An 18,793-nucleotide genomic window follows, 5' to 3' on the forward strand; every position below is an offset into this window, starting at 1 on the left:
AGAGGGCATGTCTTGGGTGATGGCACAACTTATGATGGATGCTGCCGTCTTGAGGAATTTATAAAGATCCCACAGCATGAACCTCTTTTTGCTTGACATGTACAGGTGACCTTGCATTTGCGTTATAAGCCACTTAGATTTCAGAAATTCACTTACAGATTTCACAAATCAGTATCCAAAAATTGAGATACAGAATAAGTTTTGCTCATACAGAAGTTATGTCAGGAAAAAAATAAATGTTTAAAAGGAACAAAAGAATAGTGTCAGTTTTTTATTCACACAAAAGGATGAGGGAATAAGATTTGGTATAATGTCAATTGTGTTTAAAATTATTGCCAGGTTCCTCCAGTCAGCTGACACAGGAACACACAGGTCAGAGTGCAGCGCTGCCAAGCTCAGCACCTGCAAAGCATTGTGGGAAGATGCAGTACCATGGCTAGCTCATTAAAGTACAGTATTCCCAAAGCCTTTATTGCACTTCCACTAAGTCACAATGTTTGCACCCATTATCCCCCCCAATCTGCTTCTATTTCTTCCATGATCCCCAATTCTTGAATTTCATCCATTTCCCTGATAGCCCCATTTGCTGAACCCTTTCCTAATCCCTCAGCCTTGCGCGCCAGGGAAAATGTGCCTCACAGAGGAACACAGCACCATGAAACACCTCTTGGCATCTTCGAATCCTTGGACTGGAGAGAGTGTGGCAAAGGAGAGACTGGCCTGTGACTGTTAACCCACTCAAAGCACTGACTCGTGTCCAAAACTTATGGATCCACAGTACAGTGACCAGAAGTGGAACCTGACTACTTGTGTTATTTCTTCCGCAGTAGTCTTGTTCAACCCCAGAGACTAATGTTAGCCTCAACTAATAAACAATGGCAGTGCGTTATTTTGTCCTCACTGATAAAATGGCTCAATGCAAGAGGAAGTATTGTGTAAGTATACATCCCCACTTGTAACATGGGATTCAGAGAAACTACAGCATAGTAAAGGCTCTTCAGAGCCAACTATCTAACCCTTCCCTCCTTCAATCATCCATGTGCCTTTCTAAATGTTGTTCAAATGCCCGTATTGTACTTGCATCTACCACTACCCCTTGATAGGGAAATTGAAGTCATCTCTGGAAAATTAGCTAAAGTAAGCCAATGGAACTGCACAGTCTTTATACATGGTCTTGGGCTCCTACCAAAAGGAGGCAAAAACATCAGACATCTCTATTTATAAACATAATTGTGTGAGCACACAAGAAAAAGATTCAAAATAGAAGCGACTCCTGAAAGAATTCTCACATCATTCAAACACAGTCAATTAAAACAGGTAGCAAAATAACTTGCGTTGTACAAAGCATCTGAGACATAACATCACTGAAATTAAAATTTAGCAAATAAACTTACATCCGAATTTTGGGTTGCTTCGAAGCAGTTTTGGATTTAAAAAGAATCCAACAAAGACAAAGCCTGAAATGGTGATAATTATCAGACAACCAAGGACAGCAGAGATAACACAGCTCAGGAAGTACCTACATGAGAAAGCAAATTAAAAACATCAAGTTAATGAATATTAATGCATGTGCACTGTAAAGACTTCAGTGACCTGAACTGCTACAATTCTGATTTTCTGCCGTCAAAGCCTATTGAACAGGTGTGGTGCAGAAGGGATGGCTGAGCAATTTTAGCAAAGATTAAAAAAACAAACTTTTTCTTCAACACCTATGAATAAACAGTCAACTGAGTCCTGATGAAGGGTCTCAGCCTGAAACGCTTACTGTTTATTTTTCACCATGATGCTGACTGACCTGATAAGTTCCTCCAACATTTTGCGTGTGTTACACCTTGATGCAACAAATGTACACCAGCTCTCCATTTACACCAGTCCTGCAGTACTCTCACTTTTTATTCTCCTCATATTCTCACCAACTCCCTGGATTACTTCCCTTACTTGCACATTAGGGGCAATTTACAGCAGCTCATTAACACACCTTTGGGATTTGGGAGGAAGTGGGATCACCCTCCTTTGATTTTGGTCATTGGCAAGAATCTATAGTGGTGAGGTCCACCTGACACAATTAGCATGGCAACCAATCTGATAACCTTCCAGTAGCTGATTATTGCCTGTGAATATTCTCCTGAACCCTCTGTCACTGTACAGGACAGCCGCCAGATCATCTGAATGCATCACGGCTTGGCTTTAACCAGATAACCATATAACAATCACAGCACGGAAACAGGCCATCTCCGCCCTCCTAGTCCGTGCCAAACTCTTAATCTCACCTCGTCCCACCTACCCGCACTCAGCCCATAACCCTCCACTCCTTTCCTGTCCATATACCTATCCAATTTTACCTGAAATGACACAACTGAACTGGCCTCTACTACTTCTACAGGAAGCTCATTCCACACAGCTATCACTCTCTGAGTAAAGAAATACCCCCTCGTGTTTCCCTTAAACTTCTGCCCCCTAACTCTCAAATCATGTCCTCTCGTTTGAATCTCCCCTACTCTCAATGGAAACAGCCTATTCACGTCAACTCTATCTATCCCTCTCAAAATTTTAAATACCTCGATCAAATCCCCCCTCAACCTTCTACACTCCAATGAATAGAGACCTAACTTGTTCAACCTTTCTCTGTAACTTAAGTGCTGAAACCCAGGTAACATCCTAGTAAATCGTCTCTGCACTCTCTCTAATTTATTGATATCTTTCCTATAATTCGGTGACCAGAACTGTACACAATATTCCAAATTTGGCCTTACCAATGCCTTGTACAATTTTAACATTACATCCCAACTTCTGTACTCAATGCATTGATTTATAAAGGCCAGCGCTCCAAAAGCCTTCTTCACCACCCTATCTACATGAGACTCCACCTTCAGGGAACTATGCACTGTTATTCCTAGATCTCTCTGTTCCACTGCATTCCTCAATGCCCTACCATTTACCCTGTATGTTCTATTTGGGTTATTCCTGCCAAAATGTAGAACCTCACACTTCTCAGCATTAAACTCCATCTGCCAATGTTCAGCCCATTCTTCTAACCAGCATAAATCTCCCTGCAAGCCTTGAAAACCCACCTCATTATCCACAACACCTCCTACCTTAGTATCATCGGCATACTTACTAATCCAATTTACCACCCCATCATCCAGATCATTTATGCATATTACAAACAACATTGGGCCCAAAACAGATCCCTGAGGCACCCCACTAGTCACCAGCCTCCATCCCGATAAACAATTATCCACCACTACCCTCTGGCATCTCCCATCTAGCCACTGTTGAATCCATTTAATTACTCCAGCATTAATACCTAACGACTGAACCTTCTTAACTAACCTTCCATGTGGAACTTTGTCAAAGGCTTTGCTGAAGTCCATATAGACTACATCCACTGCCTTACCGTCGTCAACATTCCTCGTAACTTCTTCAAAAAATTCAATAAAGTTTGTCAAACATGACCTTCCACACACAAATCCATGCTGGCTACTCCTAATCAGATCCTGTCTATCCAGATAATTATTAATACTATCTCTAAGAATACTTTCCATTAATTTACCCACCACTGATGTCAAACTGACAGGTCTATAATTGCTAGGCTTACTTCTAGAACCCTTTTTAAACAATGGAACCACACGAGCAATACGACAATCCTCCGGCACAATCCCCGTTTCTAATGACATCTTAAAGATCTCCGTCAGAGCTCCTGCTATTTCGACACAAACTTCCCTCAAGGTCCTGGGGAATATCCTGTCAGGACCCGGAGATTTATCCACTTTTAAATTTCTTAAAAGCACCAGTACTTCCACCTCTTTAATTGACATAGGTTCCATAACTTCCTTACTTGTTTCCCACACCTTACACAATTCAATATCCTTCTCCTTAGTGAATACCGAAGAGAAGAAATTGTTCAAAATCTCTCCCATCTCCCTCGGCTCCACACATAGCAGACCACTCTGATTCTCTAAGGGGCCAATTTTATCCCTCACTATCCTCTTGCTTTTAATATAACTGTAGAAACCTTTCGGATTTACTTTCACCTTATTTGCCAAACCAACCTCGTATCTTCTTTTAGCTTTTCTAATCTCTTTCTTAAGATTCCTTTTACATTCTTTATATTCCTCGAGCAATTCCTTTACTCCATGCTGCCTATATCTATTGTAGACATCCCTCTTTTTCCGAACCAAATTTCTAATATCCCTTGAAAACCATGGTGCTTTCAAACCTTTAACTTTTCCTTTCAACCTACCAGGAACATAAAGATTCTGTACCCTCATAATTTCACCCTTAAATGACCTCCATTTCTCTATTACATCCTTCCCATAAAACAACATGACCCAATCCACTTTCTCTAAATCCCTTCGCATCTTCTCAAAGTTAGCCTTTCTCTAATCAAAAATCTCAATGCTAGGTCCTGTCCTGTCCTTCTCCATAATTATATTGAAGCTAATGCTATTGTGATCACTGGACCCGTAGTGCTCCCCAACACATACATCTGTCAGCTGACCTATCGCATTCCCTAACAGGAGATCCAACACTGCCCCATCTCTAGTCGATACTTCTATGTATTGTTGCAAAAAACTATCCTGCACACATTTCACAAACTCTAAACCACCCAGCCCTTTTACAGAATGAGCTTCCCAGTCTACGTGTGGAAAATTAAAATCTCCCACAATCACCACCTTGTGTTTACTACAAATATCTGCTATCTCCTTACACATTTGCTCTTCCAACTCAAGCTCCCCATTAGGTGGCCTATAATACACTCCTATCAGTGTTACTACTCCTTTCCCATTCCTCAATTCCACCCAAATAGCCTCCCTAAAGGAGCTCTCTAATCTATCCTTCCAAAGCACCGCCATAAGATTTTCTCGGACAAGCAATGCAACACCTCCTCCTCTGGCCCCTCCTACTCTATCACACCTGAAGCAACTAAATCCAGGAATATTTAGTTGCCAATCACACCCTTCCTGCAAACATGTTTCACTAATAGCTACAACATCATAATTCCAGGTATCAATCCACGCTTTAAGCTCATCCACCTTTCTTACAATGCTCCTAGCATTAAAATAGATACATTTAAGATACTCTCCACCTCCTCCTCTCTTTTCATCTCTAACAATGCATTCAAATTTATTATCCTTTTCTTTCTTCTCCTCTACATCTTCCGGCTGAGCGCATCCCTTCTCCATCACCTGCCTTCCCTCCCTCACACACTGTCTATTTACTTGCTCTACTGGTGAACTAACCTCCTCTCCCATAGTTTGCTCAAATTGATTCCCGCCCCCCCCCCCCTCCATCTTACTAGTTTAAAGTCTGCCCTGTAGCCCTAGCAAACCTCCCCGCTAGGATATTGGTCCCCCCAGGATTCAAGTGTAACCCATCCTTCTTGAACAGGTCAGGCCTGCCCCAGAAGAGGTCCCAATGATCCAGAAACTTGAATCCCTGCCCCCTGCTCCAATCCCACAGCCACACATTCAACCTCCACCTAATTCCAGTTCTACTCTCACAGTCGCGTGGCACAGGCAGTAGTCCCGAGATTACTACCTTTGCGGTCCTTCTTCTTAACTGCCTTCCTAACTCTCGTTTCAGGACCTCTTCCCCTTCCCTACCTATGTCATTGGTACCTACATGTACCACAACCTCTGGCTCCTCACCCTCCCACCAGGATATCTTGGACGCGATCAGAATCGTCCCGAACCCTGGCACCAGGGAGGCAAATTACCATCCGGGACTCCCGATCACCTCCACAGAACCGCCTGTCTGAACCCCTGACTATCGAATCCCCTATTACTATGGTCCTCTTTCTTCTATCCCTACCCTTCTAAGCTACAGGGCCGTCCTCTGTGCCGGAAGCCCGGCCACTGTCACTTCCACCAGGTAGGCTGTCCCCCCCCCAATAGTACTCAAACATGAGTACTTATTGTCAAGGGGTACAGCCACTGGGGTACTCTCTAGTACCTGCCTCTTCCCCTTCCTGACTGTGACCCACCTATCTGCCTCCCGTGGCCCCGGAGTGACCACCTGCCTGTAACTCCTCTCTATCACCTCCTCACTCTCCCTGACCAGGCGAAGGTCATCGAGCTGCAGCTTCAGTTCCCTAACTCGGTCCTTCAGGAGCTGCAGTTCGGCGCACCTGGCGCAGATGTGGACGTCCGGGAGGCTCGGAGACTCCAGGACCTTCCACATCCGACAGCGAGAACAACAAGCTGCCCTCACACTCATACTTCCCAAATAACTGACAATAACAAGAACTAAAAGATTGCAGAAACTGCAGAGAGTTGTGTCCACAGGTCAGCACCTCACGGGAATCGGCCTCATCTCTATGAACTCTGTCTATACTTCTTGCTGCCTCTGTAAAGCAGCCAGCACAATCAAAAACCCCACCCACTCCAGGCATTTTTTATTCTCCCCTCTCCCATAGAGCAGAAGATGCACAGGTCTGAAAGCAACTACAACAGGCTCAACGTGGCTTCTATCCTGCTGTTATAAGACTGCTCCTTTGTAAAATAAAATCAACTCTTGGCTTTGCAATCTTCATTATGATGCTGCACTATACAGCTTATCAGCACTGCACTTTCTCTGTAACTTCTTATTTGTTTTCTCTTTTTCAACCTTTTTATTAATATCAACTGGATAAGATTAGGACATAAATAATGGGATTACAAACTTACAAAATTAAAATGAACGTAAAAGGATACACAAGCAATAAGTACAATATAGTTAAGTCTTCCCAAATCATGAATGATACAAATGTCATATAAGCGAAACAAAAACTAGTTAATCATGTTGAAAAAAGGAAAATAAAATAAATAAATAATATTAATACCCTAAGAAAAACTAAACTAACAACCTAACCACTAACTACATATTAAAGAAAAAAAATGGGCTGTTTATAGTATCTATAAAAAAAAATTACAAAATCATCAGTGTCCCCAACTCCGATCCTCTCAATATATATTTACAAACAATCAAAACCGGAAAAACAAATAGGATTGGAACAGGGTCAAATTACATCATGTGAAATTATTGAATAAATGGCCTCCAGATCTTTTCAAATTTCATGACCCTTTGCCAAGTACATTTGATTTCCCAGCTTTTAGCTTATGGATTTTGAGAGGACCGGAAGTGACGGCATTGATGAATACTTATTTTTGTGAGATATTATAAACAGCCCACTTTTTTTTTCCTTCTCTTTTGTTTGTTTTTTTTTCTTTTATATTACTTATTAGCTATAGTTATTAGATTAGATTAGTTAGTTCTGCATTATATAAATTTTTGTTTTTTTTTTCTTTTTTCTGTTTTTTTTATATTATACATTATGAAATATTTAGATTTACTATGTCCATACATATATCTTATGGCTTATGTCTTGGTAAACTCATTTATATTGTAACTATTATGTATGTTTTTTTTCATATGTAATGGAATGTGTATGTTGGTAATTTCTTTATCAATATATCATTTGTATTTTGTTCATATTATTAATATTAATAAAAAGATTTAGAAAGAAAGATCTTTTCAAATTTAATAGAAGGGTCATATACAACACTTCTAATTTTCTCCAAATTTAGACATAACATAGTTTGAGAAAACCAATGAAATACAGTAGGGGGATTAATTTCTTTCCAATTCAACAAAATAGATCTTTTAGCCATTAATGTAAGAAATGCAATCATCCGACAAGCAGAAGAAGCTAAATGGATTGACTCCATCATTGGTAAACCAAAGATTGCAGTAATAGAATGAGGTTGTAAATCAATGTTCAATACCGTGGAAATAGTATCGAAAATGTCTTTCCAATATGTTTTTCAAAAGCGGACATGACCAAAACATAGGAGTTAAAGGAGCTATCTCAGAATGACATCTGTCACATATAGGATTTATATGGGAATAAAAACAAGCCAATTTATCCTTGGACAAATGAGCCCTGTGCACAAATTTAAACTGTATCAATGAATGTTTAGCACATTTAGAGGATAAATTAATTAATTGAAGAATTTTATCACAATTCTCAATAGGGATAGTAAAGTTAAGTTCTCTTTCCCAAACATTTTTAATCTTATAAAAGGCCTCTGAATGTATTTTTATAATTATATTGTAAACATTTGATATTACACCTTTCTGAAAAGGATTTAGTTCTAACAATTTCTCCAAAATACCCAAAGAATCAAGATTTGGAAAGGCAGAAAGTACAGTGTTTAAGAAATTCCTAATCTGTAAATATCTAAAAAAATGAGATCTGGGCAAATTATATTTATTAGATAATTGTTCAAAAGACATAAAACAATTATCCAAAAATAAATCAGAAAATTATAGTATTCCTTTAGTCTTCCAAGCTGAATAAGCTTGGTCCATAATAGAAGGGTAAAAAAAAGAAATTGGATACAATAGGAATAATTAAAACAAATTGATTCAACCCAAAACATTTCCAAAATTGAAACCATATACGTAAAGTGTGTTTAACTATCGGATTGTCAATTCGTTTATGCAATTTAGAAAGAGCAAAGGGAAGAGAAGTCCCTAAAATAGAACCCAATGAAAATCCTTGTACAGATTTAGTTTCCAGATTTACCCAATGAGGGCTCGTAGATAAATCCCAATCCCTTAACCAACATTTCAAATATCGAATATTAATTGCTCAATAATAAAATCTAAAATTAGGCAATGCCAATCCACCTTCCTTCCTTGCCTTCTGTAAATATCTTTTACCTCATCTAGGATTTTTGTTCTGCCATATATATGAGGAAATTTTTGAATCAACATTGTCAAAAAAGGATTTCGGAATAAAAATTGGTACCACTTGGGTAAAATTATCATCTTAATGTCATTAATCCGACCTATCAGAGTTAAAGACAATGGTGACCATTTAGTGAACAAACATTTAAGCTGATCAATTAAGGTAAAAAATTAACCTTGAATAACTCCATATGATTTTTTGCAATTTTAATCCCTAAGTATATAAAAAAGTCATTAACTAATTTAAAAGGTAAATTTCCATAAATTGGAACCTGTCTATTTAAGGGGAACAATTCACTCTTATTAAGATTCAATTTATACCCGGAAAAATTACTAAACTGAGCCAACAATGATATAACTGCAGGAATGGATTTCTCAGGATCAGAAATATATAACAAGTTATCTGCATATAATGATGATTTATGTATATCCATCCCGCGAGTAATGCCAAAAATGTTAGGTGATTCTCTAATAGCAATTGCCAAAGGTTCTAAAGCAATATCAAATAATAAGAGGACAGCCTTGCCTGGTACCCTGAAATCAATGAGAAAAGGGAGATCTTTGATTGTTAGTAAAAACCGAGGCTATTATATCAATTTAATCCAGGATATAAATGTCGAACTAAAATTAAACTTCTCAAGCACAGTAAATAAATATGGCCATTCAACTCTATCAAACGCTTTCTCCACAGCTAATGAAATGACACATTCTGAGGTGCTGCGTGAAGGAGTATAAACAACATTCAATAATCTCCTAATATTGAAAAAAGAATAGCGATTTTTAAAAAAAACCAGTTTGATCCTCCGAGGTAATTTGAGGTAATACCTTCTTCAGCCTGGTCACCAGTAACTTGGAAAAGATCTTGGAATCTACATTCAATAAGGATATTGGTCTATAGGATGCACAGTCAGTAAGGTCTTTATCTTTTTTCAATATTAAAGAAATGGAAGTTCTATAAAAAGAATGTGCAATTTCCCTAGTCTAATTGCTTCTTCAAAAACCTTGCATAACCAAGGAGAAAGAGTAGAGGAAAAATACTTTAAAAATTCCACTGTATACCCATCTGGACCTGGTGCTTTCCCAGAATTCATAGAGGAAATAACACCTTTAATTTCTGCATCTGTAATAGGAGTTTCTAATATTAAAAGTTCTTCTGATGATAATTTTGGAAAATTCAATTTCCCAAGAAAATCATGCATGATATTAACATCATGAGAAAATTCATAATGATACAGCGAGGCATAAAAATCTTGAAAAGATTTGTTAATCTCATCATGGTTAACTGTCAGTTCACCAATCTGTTGATGAATCTTAATAATTTGACGTTTAACCGAAGCATTTTTCAATTGGTTAGCTAACAGTTTACCCAATTTATCACTATGTATATAAAAATCAGTTCTGGTTTTCATTAACTGATTTTCAATTGAAGATGTAAGTAATAAACTGTGTTCCACTTGAAGCTCAACCCTTTGTTTGTAAAACTCCTTACTAGGAGCAATCGAATATTTCTTGTCAACTTCTTTAATCTTATCAACCAATAAAAGAGTTTCCTTCCTAATACGTTTTCTCAGACCAACAGGAGATAATCTGTCCACGTATGTATATGCTTTAAAAGAGTCCCAAAGTATTCCGCAGGAACTTTCATCTGTGGAATTAGTTGAAAAGAAGAAATCAATCTGTTCCCTCATAAATTTAATGAAATCCGGATCTTGCAGTAAGGTAGAATCAAATGGTCATTGCTTAGTACTAGAAGCTGTATCCATTAATTTAACAGAAAGTTTTATTGGAGCATGATCAGAGGTGTCTATAATGTCATAATTACAACTAATTACAGAGGAAATAAAACGAGAGTCAATGAAAAGATAGTCAATACTCGAGAGTGATAAACATGTGAGAAAAATTAAAACTCTTTGTCCTTAGGTTGCAGAAAGCTCCAAATATTGAAAATTCCATTATCAGTCAAAAAAGAATTGATGTAAGTGGCCGACTTATTTGGTAAAGTCTGAATGGATATAGATCTATCCAGCAAAGGATTTAAACAGCAGTTGAAGTCACCACCCATTATTAACATATATACATTTCAATTAGGTAGAGAAGTAAATAAAGACTTAAAGAAATCAGGATAATCCACATTTGGAGCATAAACATTAAACATAGCAACCTTCTTATTAAAAAGTAACCCAGTAAGTAACAAAAATCTACCACTTGGATACGAAATAATATCGTGTAGAACAAAAGTTATAGAGGAGTCAATAAAAATTGAAACTCCTTTTACTTTAGCATTCGAATTCGAATGGTACTGTTGACCACTCCAAAACCTACAAAAACATTGACTATCCTCTTTCCTCACAAGTTTCTTGTACAAAATTAATATGTGCATTCAGTCTTTGGAATACTTTAAAAATCTTTTTCTGTTTAATCGGATGGTTTAAGCCATTAGTATCACAAGAGACAAAATTAATGGACTGAGCCATATTTCTAAAATCAACCCTTTGGTATATAAAGAGTTAACCAAAGTATGAACTCATGCACCCGGAAGAGGAACGAAAATAAGGGGAGGACCCGGAAATGTCGACAGGGTGGACATTTTAGTAGTTTGAAATCAGCCCAAATGAAAAAAACTAGAAAAACTAATAAAAAGAGCAATAGAATTAGAAAGGAACCCCCTGCCCACCACCCATGGAAAAGAGATCCTCCTGAGCCTAAAGGAGGCCAGGAAAAAAGTGTGAGACTAAATCTACCCCCATGTCTCCAGAAGGTGACTCCAGATATATAAAGGAGAAAAAAAAAGATCCAACCAAAATCCTAAAAAGTAATTAACAATATACTAAAACAGACTTCTTAATATAATTGCTAGTAAAAAAAAACAGAAAGAATATAAACACTGGTAACTTATAAATCGGGTTAAAACCCGAACAAACAAAAGTTAAGATGTGATAAGAAAGGCATTACAGGAAGAAGATGACAAAAAAAATGCCAAAATTTTTTAAAAAACAATTAATATTTTAGAAAAGAAACTGCCATCTTAGTTACACAAAAAATGAAAAAGATATATATCAAAACGCTAAAAAAATTCACCTTCAAAGGATTAATAATAATGACCAAAAATAAAATACAATGGTTAAAGTAAGTACATTAAAAAGATTAGTACGTCGATACAGAAAAACTTTAATTGGAATATAAAATGTAAAATGAACCTACACCAATAGTCAGAAACAAAATCTGGTTTTGGAAACAAAAGCTATCTTGTAACGATCAAAACCATACATTTCTTAGAGATGAGAATCTGAAGCAGTAGGGCAGTTCTCATCGAGAAAGCTTCGAGCATCAGGTGTGGAGAGAAAAACACATCTTGGTGCATTCGAAGGCGAGATTCTAAGTTTCGCAGGGTATAAAAGCGCTGGTTTTAGATTTTTCTCATAACATTCGGACATCAAAGGTTTAAAAGCAAGCCGTGCCTTCATCACTTCTGGGCTGAAATCCTCCACAAGCCAAAATTGGAATTCCCTCAATTTAACCATCCCTAAACGCCGAGCCAAACGAATAAGGTGCTCTTTAACATGCACATAATGAAATCAAACAATTACAACAGGTGGCTTAGATGAAGAACTTGGTGATCGGCGCATAATTCTATGGGCACGATCAAGTAACAGAGGACTATCTGGGAATACAGAAGGGAACGCATCCTTTGAGTGAAATACTTCGAGGGGTCGCCTTGTTCGATACCTTCCGGGAGACCAAGTATGCGTAAGTTCTGTCTTCTAGACCGATTTTCAAAATCAACACTCTTGGCTTTAAGTATTTCCAACTGTTTAATCGCCGAAGATAATTTCTGCTCCAGTTTCTCGATTTTCAAGTCTCACTTCTGAGCGTCCTCTTGCAGAGTTCCGATTAAAGTTTGATGCTGTTTAACTTCATGACCAATCTTATCCAGAGAATACTGGAAAGCCTTTAAATCTGCTTTGAAAGTTTGTCATTGTTCTTCAAATTTTTCATTCAAGAGCTCCAATAACGTATCATAAGTCAATTCAGTATGCTTAGGATCAGTCTTTTTTTTCTTTCCATTGCCGTTAGAATCTTTCCCAGGGTCTCGCTCTTTAGATCTTAAAGCCATTTCAATACTCATTTCTTCAAAATTCACAGTACCCTCTTGAAGATAAGTCCAAAAAAGTAGCAAGAATCTGCTGGTGTAGGTAAAAATAAGTTAAATAAGGGTGATCATAGGGTAAAAAAACTAAAGGTTATGGAGCGAATCTAAAACAGTGCTCACTCCATGAGCATCTCCTGCTGACCTCTGTAACTTTTTATTCTGTATCATCATATTGTATAACCTTGCTCTACTTCAAAGGATTTGACTGTATGAACAGTCTGCAAGAGAAGCTCTCCTCTGTATCTCTGTACATAACTATAATAAACCAATAACCAAAATCTGGAAACTGGAGCAAATGCTGAGATGGGTTCAGCTTAATCAGGGAAAGCAAATATTGAACTGAAAATTAAATGTTATGCTTGTTCCATAATCAGACAGGAGATTAAATATCCACATCTAGTGGTACCTGAAAAACTGATCTCAAAAGCAGAGGCATTCATTTTCCAGCTCTGATTCCCAATACAGTATTCAAAGCATTCAGTGCATAGTGAACAGTACATTCTGTATATTTCCTTCTACATTATATTTCTGCGCACCCTCACAACAAACACGGCTATTAAATGTCAAGATGCAAAGTACAGTTACACGATCTTTGAACATACTTTGGAGATGTTGTTGGTACCCAGCACTCCCAAACGTGCACAAAATGGACAGCAGTGAGTCCAGTAACACTCGTTTAAATCATCTGCACTTTACTGAATGAAAACATTAACAGATGTACTGAAATAAAGGTCTACGTAAGTTAGCACTCCGAATTAGGCAAAACCATCGATACTACACCACTTAATGTATCAGGACCATTATATCATACCTCCAATCAATAGCACATACAAAACTTACATTCACAGTGATGGTCAGGGTCTGGTCCAAAACTTAAGTACGTTAGCTTGGTTTGTGTTTGAACTGGTTCTGATTGGGCCAAGTTTCAACTTAATGATGTTAAAACCAGACCCGACTGCAGCCTCTAGTCAGGACCATGTGGCTATACATGGTCATAACAGTTTAATTCAATTTCTGTTCCACTCAAAAATATTATGAAATAGCTATTTGTATTTTGCTTATTGACAAGCATACAAAAACCTGCCTTACCGGTAATTTCTGCCTCCTACACAATTGTTGAGCCATTTACAGTGATGATCAAAATTACCTACACACTTCTTGCATCTATTGCAGTGGTGGGAATTACGACACCTATGAATCAGAAATACAAGAAAATATAATGATCTATCATCCCAAAATTATAATAAATATGAAAAAATAGGAACTTCTATACTTTTCCCACAGAGGAATAACTGTAGGGTCCGAGTGTGCTTCTAATTTGGTCAAAATACAAATAAATTACACTAACACTGCAGTGCAAATAGCCGACACATTGTACAGCATTCTAAAACAGCATCTGTAGCGAACGACATGGTGGGAAGTTGTAACAGATAAACCGTCAAAGTCTGAAGGAGAGCACAGATCAGAATATTCACTGGGGAGGGTCCAGAGGAGGTTCATGAGATTCATCAATGGAGTTGAGTGGGATATTAAATCAGCCATGATGGATGGAAGAGCAGACTTAATGGGCCAAATGAACTAATTATGCTCCAATGTATTGTGCTCCAAAGCTCCAATGTTCGATAGATAATACATTACCATGTTTTACTCTGAATATCCCAAATATCATACTTTCCAAAACCTTACTTAGTATTTGCATCTTTTTCTTCAATATCAAAAGAAACTGCGGAGCATTGTCACAGGAAAACCGCCTCGTCGTCAAGGACTTAAAGAAATAATTTCTTTGTTGCAAGTATTTTCAATCAATTTTACAATTCTAAGGCAATTATTTGCAGTTACTATAAAGGTATCAAGTAACTACTGGTTGGAGTTCAAAACTGTTAATATCATATAGACATAGACAATGATAAGACATAAAGTTATCAGTTCAGACAATCTTAATTCTGCATTGAGTAACATACATGATTTTGTATTACTCTAATAGCTTATGACATTATAGGTCTACAAAGACACAAGGTCAGAGGTTAGGTATAAAGTTCTTCAAACCTGATCTGATCAGCTTTATTGGTCACATGTACATTGAAACATCAAAACTTACAGTAAAATGCACTGTTTTGTCTCAGCGGCCAACACAGTCAGAACAACTCCATCACTTGTGCTGGGGGCAGCCCTCAAGTACCACCATGCTTCCAGCACAAATGTAGCAAACTCACAATTCAATAACCCTCGCCCAAACATTTTGGAATATGTACCTGGAGGGAAGCCATTCAATCACAGAGAGAGCATACAAACACCTTATAGTCAGCGTTTGGAATTGAACCTCATCTCACAGCTAGTGCTATTAAGTGTTACTCCTACTGCCACACTACCATTGATCAAATGAACCTCGCCCATCCTCTACTTTGTATATTTTTCAGTTCTAAGCAACAGAAGCATTACTCAGTCTGATACTTACACCTTAACTTCACAAAGCGGGCAGTAGCGCTTATGGAGACCAGATTTAAGTGGTTTGCCTTTGTACACCGGGGGTAATCTTTTATATCCCTTGGCCCGAACGCTATCCTCAGCTGGGTCGATGGTGGTTGCAGTCACCTGAAAAGCTACGTGCCAAATAAAAGCACTACCAAACCACTAAAACGGGTTAAGGTTAAAACGTTCTGAATATTATGGATGAAATTTTGTAACTCTTTGCTTGTCAGTTTTAAAACATAGAAATAAAATTAGACATGACCAAGCCAAATAACAACTTGTCTTGTAGTCTGTAGTCTAGTATAGCTTTCTCTGTGTTTTTTATTATCTAGTTCAGTCCAGTTTTTGTACTGTGTCATGTGAACCATGGTCCTGAAAAACATTGCCTCATTTTTACTATGCACTGTACCAGCATTTATGGTCGAAATGACAATAAAAATTGACTTGACTTGACCTGACCTATCTATAATTTTAAAGCTGGAAGTACTAAATACAGTAGTGTTATACACACATGAATACACACAAGTCAGCTATTTCAGCTTTGATCCAAGTTAAGTGTCTTGCATTATTGGTGTTAAGCTGGTCAAACCATCACCCAAGTAAAATACTTTAATCAATTTGATCCATGCTAAAATTTCTTAGGATTGTAAAAGTGAATAGCTCCAAAATATATGCATGAATATTAAAAAAACTGTAAGTTCTTCTAAGGTGGTAAAATCATTAGGCTGCTTGTATTAAACCCTGTTCTACTGAAGAGTCGACGTCTCAGTCCTAATTAAGGTCCTCAGCCCAAAGCATAACTCTTTATTCTTTTCTATAGATGCTTTATGACTTGTTGAGTTCCTCCAGCTGTGCGATTATGTAAGAGTATCATTGTTTGCTTACTGTTAGATTCCTTAACGTAGCTCCCCCAACTTATGTTGCATGTTTTGTAGCGTACTCAGGTTTAAAGCTTAGATTTAATATTGAATCAAATCACTGATAATACTTTTTTTTTAACTGATAATACTGATCATTCTTCCGTAACTATTCTATCATTAGTCCATGCTTTTCCCAATAAACAAAAATATTCCCTCATGGGTTTTTCAACCTAAAGATTCTCATATTTCATAAATTGGTTCCGCGTGTCTTTGAAGCTCAGTCACTTTGTCCATCCACATGCAAATGAAGGTGATCGATAATCAAGTCAGCTTTTTATTGTCATTTCGACCATAAGTTGCTGGCACAGAACGAAACAACATTCCTCCAGGACCATGGCGCTACATGAAACAACACAAAACTACAGTAGACTATGGGAGACAACTTTATCTTTTATTAAAAGAAACAGAAGTCATGCTGAACCTTTATAAACATATGTATCATATTCAGTACTGGTCATCCCATGACAGCAAAGATGTGAAGGTTTTACAGAGTGCAATAAAAGTAACTTTATGAGAGTGATTCCTGGAATGTGATACAACAATTAGAAATATTACAAAAGTTTGCATCACTTTTCTTAAAGAAGAGAAATCTGAGTGTAGATTTGATAGTGATGAGGGGTCTGGACAGAGGGGATAGTGGGAGGTTGTCCCTGCTGGCGAAGAACTAAAAGTCACAGGTATATAACTAAGGGAAAATCAATTAAGAGTGACTTAAGATAAATCTTATTTTCAGTATGCAACATATATATTCACTTTATTAGGCACACCAGCTCGTTAATGCAAATATCTAATCAGCCAATTATGTGGCAGCTGCTCAATGCATACAAACATGCAGATATGGTCAAGAGGTGAAGCTGACGTTCAGACCAAACATCAGAATGGGGAAGAATGTGATTTAAGTGTCTGTGACCATGCCAGAACGGGTGGCTTGAGTATCGCAGAAACTCTTGATCTCCCGGGATTTTCATAGAAAACAGTCTCTAGAGTTTACGGAGAATGGTGCCAAAAAGCAAAAAAAAAAGCAGTGTGCAGCAGCTCTGTGGGCAAAAATGACTCATTAATGAGAGGTAAGAGAATGGCCAGACTGGTTCAAGCTGACAGGAACATGGCAGTAACTCAGGTAACCATGCATTGCAACAGTGGTGTACAGAACAGCCTCTCTGAATGCACAATATGTTTGAACCTTGAAGTGGATGGGCTCCAGCAACAGACGGCCACACTGAGTTCCACTCCCGTATGCAATAAAGTGGCCAATGAGAATCTGGAATGATAGTAATATGCATATGTGATGCAGGCAGGTTCCATTCTGTCCTTGCATAAATAAATGGTGAGGAAAATCTTGAAAGGCTGCAGAGAAGTGGCCAATGGGTAGAACTGACAAGCTTCTCGGATGGACAACGAGCATGGACACAATTCTCCAAATGATCTCCTACTATGCTGTAACCATTCTATGATAGGGTTTGCCTGCAGAGTCAGGCAGTCCTTGCTAGCCATTTGTAGTAAGATTTCCTGGTCTTGTAGTTACCTTAATACTTTAGACTCTAGTTTATTACAGGAAAATGTGCTAAATCAGAAGAATAAATTATAAAATTCATACAGTATATTTTTACACCATGATTAATACCCACTTCTACTACAGTTCTTTATCAGCTCAAATGCTTTTAAATTTCCATGCTCACCAAACCAAAAACCAGCAGATTATCTGCAAGATGCAACTTGCAAATAAAATCACTGCAAGGAAACAGGTCAGGCTATGCAACTATTTCCTTAAACGTGTACTAGTAAGGTCTTGCAGTCCTGTTAAAAAGGATACAATGTAGCCAGCAGGTACCCATCTTGATGGAAGAAGAGGGATAAGTATACCCACTACAACGATAAGGAAGTACAAGTCGGCGATCCAAGATAGTATCTGATAGGGATGGGGTGGCCAACTCCAACCATTGACCTTTGGACGCCTGGGGGTGTAGCGTCTTTGACTACGACGGTTTTCCTCTGGTTCAGTTTTATGACCCTTACGGAAGCAATCCATCTGCAACGTAACGTTAAAAAGTCGTCGGTAAGCTAATGTTGAAATGAAAGTTATGTAGTTCCACTATAGAGGTAATTCAGTTTACACTGTGTTAACTTTATGCCCCAGTCATGAGTGTAAAATGAATTCTCATAGTAGTTCCTATGTAGTTTCAATTCACTTTCTCTTTGATCTTATTTATTCTGGGACATGGTTTTCCTTACACAAACATTTTCACATCTGCCACACCCTCACCTTTTAGTTATTTTTCTTCTCCTCCGGCTATATGGCAGCTTGCAAACAGCTTTGAGGTGCATTACCAACACCTTCTGAAGTGGAGTGTGGGTCAGGATATTGAAATCCTATATATATCAAATTCTATAAAAAGGTCTGTATTCTAAGGAAATGCACTATGTATTTAAATCAATAATCCTGAAATCCTTTCTGCAAAATAGTGCTAATGTTGTATTTCCTGTCATATGGTTGTATTTGTAGTATAATCTCCCCATGTTC

General features: G+C 37.8%; 1 protein-coding gene across 5 annotated transcripts in view; it reads right to left on the reverse strand.

Moving 5' to 3' along the window:
* Positions 1-18,793, reverse strand: part of LOC132406727 (palmitoyltransferase ZDHHC1-like) — a 54,225-nt gene that overhangs the window by 31,095 nt on the left and 4,337 nt on the right. For all 5 annotated transcript variants that reach the window (XM_059992638.1, XM_059992637.1, XM_059992635.1 and 2 more), the window contains exons 2-5: positions 18,086-18,301; positions 15,339-15,514; positions 13,973-14,074; positions 1,395-1,519 (exon numbers count right to left, since the gene is read on the reverse strand). In XM_059992638.1, the coding sequence (XP_059848621.1) occupies positions 1,395-1,519; positions 13,973-14,074; positions 15,339-15,514; positions 18,086-18,301 (619 nt within the window). The remainder of the gene's footprint in view (positions 1-1,394; positions 1,520-13,972; positions 14,075-15,338; positions 15,515-18,085; positions 18,302-18,793) is intronic.

The sequence above is a fragment of the Hypanus sabinus genome, chromosome 17, assembly GCF_030144855.1.
Source record: "Hypanus sabinus isolate sHypSab1 chromosome 17, sHypSab1.hap1, whole genome shotgun sequence".
In the NCBI taxonomy this organism is placed as follows: Eukaryota; Metazoa; Chordata; class Chondrichthyes; order Myliobatiformes; family Dasyatidae; genus Hypanus; species Hypanus sabinus.